Source organism: Hipposideros armiger, unplaced genomic scaffold (genome assembly GCF_001890085.2).
Source record: "Hipposideros armiger isolate ML-2016 unplaced genomic scaffold, ASM189008v1 scaffold_4, whole genome shotgun sequence".
In the NCBI taxonomy this organism is placed as follows: Eukaryota; Metazoa; Chordata; class Mammalia; order Chiroptera; family Hipposideridae; genus Hipposideros; species Hipposideros armiger.
In genome coordinates, this window is record NW_017731354.1 from 237,607 (window position 1) to 245,375 (window position 7,769).

At 62.2% G+C, this 7,769-nt stretch overlaps 2 protein-coding genes across 3 annotated transcripts in view; one reads left to right on the forward strand and one right to left on the reverse strand.

Moving 5' to 3' along the window:
• Nucleotides 1–6: 6 nt before the first annotated feature.
• Nucleotides 7–6,583, forward strand: SPATA2L (spermatogenesis associated 2 like). Of its 2 annotated transcripts, XM_019642523.1 has the most exons (4): nt 7–2,538; nt 2,794–3,097; nt 4,702–5,592; nt 6,437–6,583. In XM_019642523.1, exons 2-4 carry the CDS (start codon nt 2,795–2,797, stop codon nt 6,557–6,559), a joined length of 1,317 nt encoding a protein of 438 aa, XP_019498068.1. In that variant the 5' UTR covers nt 7–2,538; nt 2,794; the 3' UTR covers nt 6,560–6,583. The 2 variants fall into 2 exon arrangements, with proteins under 2 accessions (XP_019498068.1, XP_019498075.1); XM_019642530.1 differs by having other exon boundaries at nt 4,702–6,527.
• CDK10 (cyclin dependent kinase 10) overlaps nt 6,526–7,769 on the reverse strand; it is an 8,337-nt gene continuing 7,093 nt past the window's right edge. Inside the window, exons 10-12 of the mRNA XM_019644202.1 lie at nt 7,583–7,765; nt 7,289–7,341; nt 6,526–7,018 (exon numbers count right to left, since the gene is read on the reverse strand). Of these exons, the coding sequence (XP_019499747.1) occupies nt 6,921–7,018; nt 7,289–7,341; nt 7,583–7,765 (334 nt within the window). The 3' untranslated portion in view covers nt 6,526–6,920. The remainder of the gene's footprint in view (nt 7,019–7,288; nt 7,342–7,582; nt 7,766–7,769) is intronic.

Genomic DNA, 7,769 nt, shown 5'->3' on the forward strand with positions numbered 1-7,769 from the left:
CCCCCCCCCGCTGCCCTCTCCAGGGGAAGGCCCCCGCTGCCCTCAGTCCACTGGCATTCTGCTTGTGCTCTTGTGAATATGGAGTTCCAAGTCCCCCAAACCTGGACCTGTATCCCAGCCAGCCAAGGAGCCTTGGGTGGGGTGGGGGGAAACGTCCCTGCCTTGGCATTGATGGGTTTTTAAAGCCCCCTTCGTAGAGCAGGTGGAGGATGAAGGTGTGCTTCAAGCTAAGCCTGGTCATGGGGCCACCTGTTGGCTTTGTGCCAGGGGCCACCCCTATGGGGCTGAGCTTTCTAAGGGCTGTCTCCTTGGCACCCAGCTCAGTGCGCTGCTGTCAGACAGGCTTGTCCTCAGGCTGCTTCTTGCTGTGTGATCTTGGGCTGAGCCTGTGGCTCCTGCATGAAACAGGGATGAATAATTGATTCTTCATGTTGGAAATACTGCAAATCAAGAAAAAGGCAGGAGTCCCAACTAGAAAAATAATAAAGGCTTTGAACAGGCTATCAACAAAGGATGGAATTAAAAAAGCAAATCAGCATAAGAAGTAAAAAAAAACCCAAGAAATGCAAATGAAAGATAGAACTTCATACACAGTGGACTGCGGTCCTGGGCCAAGCTAAGTACTGACTGACCCTGTAACCCAGCAACTCTGCTCCTGGTCGTAGCCTAAGGTCATAGGAGGACATGTACACAGATGGAGCTGAGAGTGGGCAGAGGCAGCAAATGCGGCTGTTCTGCTGTCCTCAGCTGAGTACAAATGCACTGGCTTGAGCACGCAACAGTTATTCACTTTGTGAATCTTCCATTTGTGCAGGGCCCAGTGGGGACAGCTTGTCTGTCCCCCCCACACACACACACACATACACACATCAGCTAGCTCAGCTTCCAGAGTGTGGTGACACGATGTCCAGGGGTTGGAATCCTCTGGACTTTTGTCCACGTGTTTGCAGTGGGTGCTTGTCAGTTAGGACCTCTGGGCTAGCAGGTGGATTACGTGAGACCTGTCTCAGCTTCCTGTGGCATCTGTCACAAAGGGCCACCAACTGGGAGGCTTGAAACAACAGAAATGTCCTCAGAGTTCTGCAGGCAGGAAGCCAGAAATCAAGGTGCTGATAGTGTCGTGCTCCCGCGAAACGCTAGAACATAATCTTGTGCCTTTTCCAGCTTATGGGACCCCTTCTATCCTTGGCTCGTAGCTGCATCACTGCAGTCTTGGTCATCATACGCCTTCTCCCCTGTGTGTCTGTGTCTGAGCTTTCCTCTTATAAGGACACCAGTCACACTGGACTTGGGGCCACCCTATCCAGTATGACTTCATGCTCACTTGATCACATCTACAAAGACTTTATTTCCAAATAAGCTAACATTCCCAGGTTTCAGGTGGACATGAATTCTGGGGACATTTGCTCAGCCCAGTGCAAGGCCTCTCCATGTGGCTTCTAACTTCCTGACAGTATGGTGGCTAGTTTCCAAGACTGAGCATCTCAAGATAACAAGGAACTTTGACTTAACCTGGGAAGCTACTCGATGTCACTTCCATTCTATGGGTGGAGACAGGTGCAAAGACCCACCCAGGTTCAAGGTCACACTGAGGAAAAGCCATGACCCTGGGGCACAGACAGCAACGGAATGGATGCCACACTATTGAGTGCAGGACAGGTACAGAGCAGAGCACCATCCACACAGACTTGAAAATAACACACACAATTCTGCACACGCAACAGGAACGTGTACGGAGGGTGCACGTAGACGCACAATCCTGCAGTCGGCAGGAAGGTACCTCATCCCACCTCAAAGACCCACCCCTGTGATGCTCTCAGGGACGGGCGACTGAGAGCTACACGAGTCCAGGAAGCGAAGCCCAAGGGAACAGACCTCGAGGTCGCCTCGCCAACACTGAGGCGTTTAGTTTAATCCACGACCAAACGCAATCCTTGCGCCCACCTTGACGCTGGCCCCTCCCTACCAGAAGGTGGCTCCGCCCCACCCTTAATCGGACAATCCCCATAGGACACCTGAAGGGCCCCGCCCCGCCAGAGGGTAGCCCCGCCCCACCAGGAGGTGACCCCGCCCCGCGTCCCGGCTTCTAGCCGGGCGGAACCACCAGGAGCTTCGGCTCCTGCTTCCCCGGTGGCCTGGCGCTCCCGAGACGGCGGGGCGCGGCCGCTCCGAGCCTCGGTGGCCGCCTCGGTGGGAGGGGCTGCTGGGACACAGCCATTCACCGAGCGCCCACTGTGTGTCCGCGGTATTAGCCGTGAACAGCACCGGCGCCGCGGGGACAGGTGCATCGCGCGGGTGCGCGGCAGGACAGGACCGCTGAGATGCTCCCTGGCCGTCACCGGGCCCCACCCCTCGGGAACTTGCGCGGCCACGCCTTCGGGCAGGCTCGCGTTCGCCGAGGGGCCGGTGTCCGGTGCAAGCCCCGCCCCTTGCGTCACGGCCAAGGCCGATGGGCGGAGCCGGCTCACGGCGGAAGCGTCCTGCTGAGGAAGAGGCCGGAGTAGAGTTGGGCGCTTAGGGACCGCTGGGGACAGACAGGTAGTGGGGTCGCCCGTGGGGCTCACAGAACGATTTGGAGGGTGAGGGGGTCTCTGTTCGGGACGGGGTCCTCAGCTAGCGGGGCGGGTCTCTAGGAAAGGGGGTTGCTGTAGATACGGGGTGGGGGCGCTCAGCTGGAATCACAGGGTTGACAGGCTGGAGGAGGACCTGTGGCTGCTGAGTGGGGGCTCTGCGGGCGCGCATCTGGTGGGGAGGGGTCTCTGGTTCCTAAAACCCTACCCCCACCCCCGCCAGGATGGGCAGCAGCTCTCTGTCCGAGGACTACCGCCTGTGCCTGGAGCGCGAGTTGCGGCGCGGCCGCGCGGGCGTGTGCGGGGACCCGTCGCTGCGCGCCGTGCTCTGGCAGATCCTGGTGGAAGACTTCGACCTGCACGGGGCGCTGCAGGACGACGCGCTGGCGCTGCTCACTGACGGCCTGTGGGGCCGCGCCGACCTGGCCCCCGCGCTGCGCGGCCTGGCCCGAGCCTTCGAGCTGCTGGAGCTGGCCGCCGTGCACCTGTACCTGTTGCCCTGGAGGAAGGAGTTCACCACCATCAAGGTAAGGTGTGGGCCGCGGGGGGGCTCCCCGGCCCGGGCGTCGGGGATGGGGGGCCAGCCCGGTGGGTCTCAGGGCTGTGTTGGGGCAGTTTGGGGTTCGAGAACATGGGGTGGGTGGAGGACAGCCCCTCCCCGGTACCTGCCTCTTGCCCCTTAAAGCTTGCATCACTGTGCTCCCCAAAGTGGCCTCGAGGCCTCAGTTGCCGTAAAAATCACAGAACAGGTGCTCGAGAGGGACTTGAAGCCCTGATCCCACCTCCAGAGGATGCTAGGTGGGCGTACCCCTATGAAGCAGGCAGAGGCTGGGGGGGCCAGGGTGGGCACGAACCAAGTTCACCTCTCGCCCTGGTACAGAGGTTGTGCCCAGGGCTGCCAGACCCCTCTAGGTAAGTGGGGGGGGGGGCAGCAGGAGGGGGCAGGACGCCTAGCTTCCGAGCTAATTTGGAAGAGGGGAAAATGATGTCACTGGGCACGTGGGCGAGCTGCCTCCACCAGTTGCCATGGCAGCGGTAGCCTCTCTGGGGAGGTGAGCTCTGGAGCCTGGGATACTGGAGGACAGCTACTGGTCCGAGGTTCTAGGGCTTTCATTCATCCATGTAGACAAGAGGGCAAGGGGCAGAAAGCAGAACGCAGGTCTGTCCTTGGGCGCTTCTGGGCTTTGGTGGGGGGCTGACCTGCATGGGGTCTGGCTCTGCCTCCTCCTGGCTGTGTGGCTTTCAGCAAGTTCCCTAATCTTTCTGAACCCATTTCCTTCCCTGCCAAAAGGACCCAAGAACAGTCCAGTTTAAGGTCCGTTGTGGAGGGAAGGCAAAGCCCTGAGTCCAGTGCTTGCACACAGCAGTGCTGTCTGGGCAGCGTGGGGGGTGCTGTCCTAAGCAGAACACTCAAGGGTCCCCAGGCTCATGGAATGTTAGAGTTGGGACAGACACACCGTCGTCATTCTAATTACTCTTCTAGTTCCTCACATAACTGTGCAGTCTAGAAACCATTTACCAGCTGTTATTCCAGGGCTCTCAGCCCAGGTGCACATGAGAGCCTCCAAAATGCAGCTGTTTTGTCCACATGCTGGAAGCTACCCAGCTGGAAAGAGTGAGTGGCCAAGCCCCTGCTGGGCAGGAACAGCTCTCCAGAGAGTAACTGGGAACGCAGAGCTCAGAACATGTTTAGGAGGCTACCTGGTCAGAGGAGCAGGTACACACCTGTGTGTGTGTGCATGTAACCAAACACTCAGCAGGTACCTCGGAAACGAGTTAGAGCTGCAAACCCCAGGGCGGAGAGCAGGTGGACGGCCTGAGGGCAGTGACCTTCCTCAATGTAGGGCTCTATTTAGACCCGACTGACAGCCAGGTCAATGTCATTTTCTAAATGGTGATGATGGGCTGCCCCCGTCGATGAGGCTCTAGGGGTGGCCCTGAGCATTTGTGTTTTTAAAAACCTTCTCTCGAGGGAGCGTCAGCACTGCCAGGGACTGTCGGGTCAGTTGGCACCATGCTGCCATCTGCAGTGAGGGGGGTGGCCCCTGAAGCTGGCCCGGGCTGGAGTGGAGCTTGGCGTGGTCAGGCCTGTGGAGGCCCGGCAGCCGCTGAGTGGGCCCCTCCCTTGCAGACCTTCTCTGGGGGCTACGTGCACGTGCTGAAGGGTGCCCTGTCGGAGGACCTCCTCATCCAGAGCTTCCAGAAGATGGGCTACGTGCCCAGGGATAGCCACCGCCTCATGGTGACCGCCCCACCCCCTGCCTGCCAGCTGCTGCAGGTGGCCCTGGGCTGCTTTGCCCTGCGGCTGGAGTGTGACATTCTGGGTGAGGTGCTGGCCCAGCTGGGCACCAGTGTGCTTCCGGCTGAGGAGCTGCTGCAGGCCAGGCGAGGCAGCGTGGACGTGGCCTCCTGTGTGGCCTGGCTGCAGCAGCGGCTGGCCCTCCCGCCCCAGAGCCCACCGGCTCTGTTCCGGGCCCAGCTGGACCTGTACCGGGGCCTGCAGGAGGACGAGGGCCCGGAAGAGCCCAGCCTGTATGGAGAGCCCTGTCCAGCCCCCAGCTCGCCTCCCTTGGAGCTGGCTTGCCGGCCTCTTCCGTGGGAGCAGAGTGCCAAACTGTGGGGTGTGGGGGCCGAGGCCTGGGAGCCCCTGGCAGAGGCTGCAGTGTCGCAGGCCAGCAGTCCGCCCTATGAGGCTTTGGAAGAGGAGCTGGAGCCTGAGGCCTTCTCCTCCCTCTCGCTGCACCGAGAGCTGCTGAGTCGGCCTGGGGACCTGGCTGCTCCCAAGACCCCTGGGAGCCCTGGGCGGGCCAGCCCCCAGCACATGCACGGGCCCCGCCCTGAGCCCCCTGGATACCAGGCACATAGCTGTCTGGCCCCTGGGGCCCTGCCTGCCCTCAGCTGTGACACGTGTCGCCAGCTGCACGCTGCCCACTGTGCCGCCTTGCGTACCTGCCGTCTGGGCCACATGCTGCGTGCACTGCTTGGAGACACCCAACGGCGCCTGTGGCTGCGGCGGGCACAGGTGGACACCCTGCTCTATGACAGCCCTGGGGCCCGGCCCTAGGCCCAGCCAGGCTCCCCGGCCAAGGGCTTTCCCCTCCGTTTCCGTGGTGCTTCTCTGGGCTTGTCCCTCCTCGGGCCCTGCCCTCAGCGCCCAGGCCCAGGCCCGAACGTGCTGGGTGGAGGAGTCTAGCCTGTGTGTCCATGTCAGGCACCTAACCTGTCCCCATGAAGGTCCCTCAGCCTCCTTGTACCCCTTCCCCACCCCTTATAGGGCCCAGTGATCAGCCTGTAGCTGCTGACCTGCTCCCTGCAGGCTATGATTGGGGACACGCTGTCTCCCTCCAAGTGTCCAGGGGGACCTGGAGGTGACACTGAGCCCCTGGGCTCTGTCAGGTGCATGGCTGCATGGCTGACCTGTCACAGGCTAGCCCTGAAAAGAAGACTGGCTGGAGACGGCCCCACAGGCCCAGGTCCCAGCTGTGCAGGGGAAGCCCGGCCCAGGGATAGAGGGATGACCTGACGGCAAACCCGAGTGAGGAGGCGCCTAAGTTCTGGAGAACGGTGGCAGACTCAGTGTCACTGCACTCTGGGCCCCCACCACCCGGAAACCCCCTGCCCTGCCCGAGGTGCAGGCTTTGCAGGGCGGGGTCACTTCTTACAGGCTGCCCACCAGAGCCCACCCCAGGTCCAATGATAAAAACTGGCCGAACTCCCAAATAGCCACCAAGGCCAAGGCAGGCAGGTGCAGCCCCCTCCTCGCTGGGGCGTTGGGTCCCAGGGACCACTAGCTCAGAATGGATGGGGGATGTGCCTGCCTGGGCCTTTGGGGCAGGTGCCATATCCTGTGCTGCTCTCCTCCCCAGGCACCGTCCCAGTCTGTCCACCCCACCTCCATCCTTCCCAGCACACGTATCACAGGACAGAACCTCAAGTACATTAAAGGACACGGAACTTGCCACATCTGCCAGGAAAGTTTTTATCTCTGAATTCCTGTTAGCCCCAGCCATGTGCCCACCGCCTAGGGCCTCAGTGTGGGGGTGAGGACAGGGCTCAGCCCCCAGCCCAACCAGACCGCTGTGAGTCCTGCCAGCCTTGCCCTCTCCCTGCCCCAGGCAGACCTTGGTACTAAGAGGGCACACGCAGCCAGCAGAAGCCTGCACTTCCCAAGCCTGCACCCACCCACTCATGGGTCCAGTACGGCTTCCTGAGCTTCTACCCAGCATGGCCACCAGATGGCGCCACCACAGCCCAGGTGGGTCCAGCCTCCGGGCCCTCGGAGGTGCACACCCTGCTGTTCTGGGGCAGTGGTGGCGGCAGGAAGCAGTGCGGGGCAGTTCCAGGCGGCTGTCAGGGCCTGCAGCGCTTGCTCTGGCTTTCGCCCGCGGTCGGGGCGGCCCGCTTGTTGCGGTGGTGGGGGAAGGTGGGCATGAGCTCCGGCTCGCAGGCTGCGGGGAGAGGCCGTCAGCAGTGCGCGGGGCCCCTGGGGCCACCCCTGGGCTTCCCTCTGTTCCCCTCCCGTGACCCCGTGGACAGTGTGTGCCCAGAGTGCCAGGTCCTGCCTGTCCAGGGCCCACAGCCCACCTGGATGGGCCTGCGCTGAGCTCACTGCACACCTCAGGAGCGAGGGGGCCTTGTCCTAACACCCCCACCCTGGACCAAAAGGTCATTCGCCAAGAGCCCTGCAGAGCGGAGCCCAAGGGGCCCGGGGGACTCACGCAGGGGCTTCTCCTTGAAGTAGGAGCTCTCCAAGCAGTCCCCGGCCGTCGCCCTGGAGAGGAGGCCCGCCGTTAACATGGCCCTGGGCCCTGCGCAGCAGCCCCGGTTCCGCTTCCCCAACGTCACAAGGGTGGGTGGGAAATAGGGGTCTGGGCCCAGAAACCGATGGGACCCGCAGAATGGGCTCCACGACCCGGCGGGCAGAGGCCACACCTGGGCACCTGGCCCGCCACCCATGTCCCGGGAGGCCCGTCCTGCGGGAGCGCGGCCCTCGGAGGGCGGGGCGGCCGCACCTTTTCTTCGGGTCGTACATGAAGAGGAGGTTGAGCAGGCGCAGGCCGGCCTCCGACAGCCACGGGAACCTGTGCTTCAGGTTGTTGTACGGCTGCCTCCGCAGGCTGTACTGGCTGACTAGCGGCAGCTTGGAGAAGCCCTGCGGGAGCCGGAAGGGAGCTGAAGCGGAGGGAGGGGGCGGAGGGG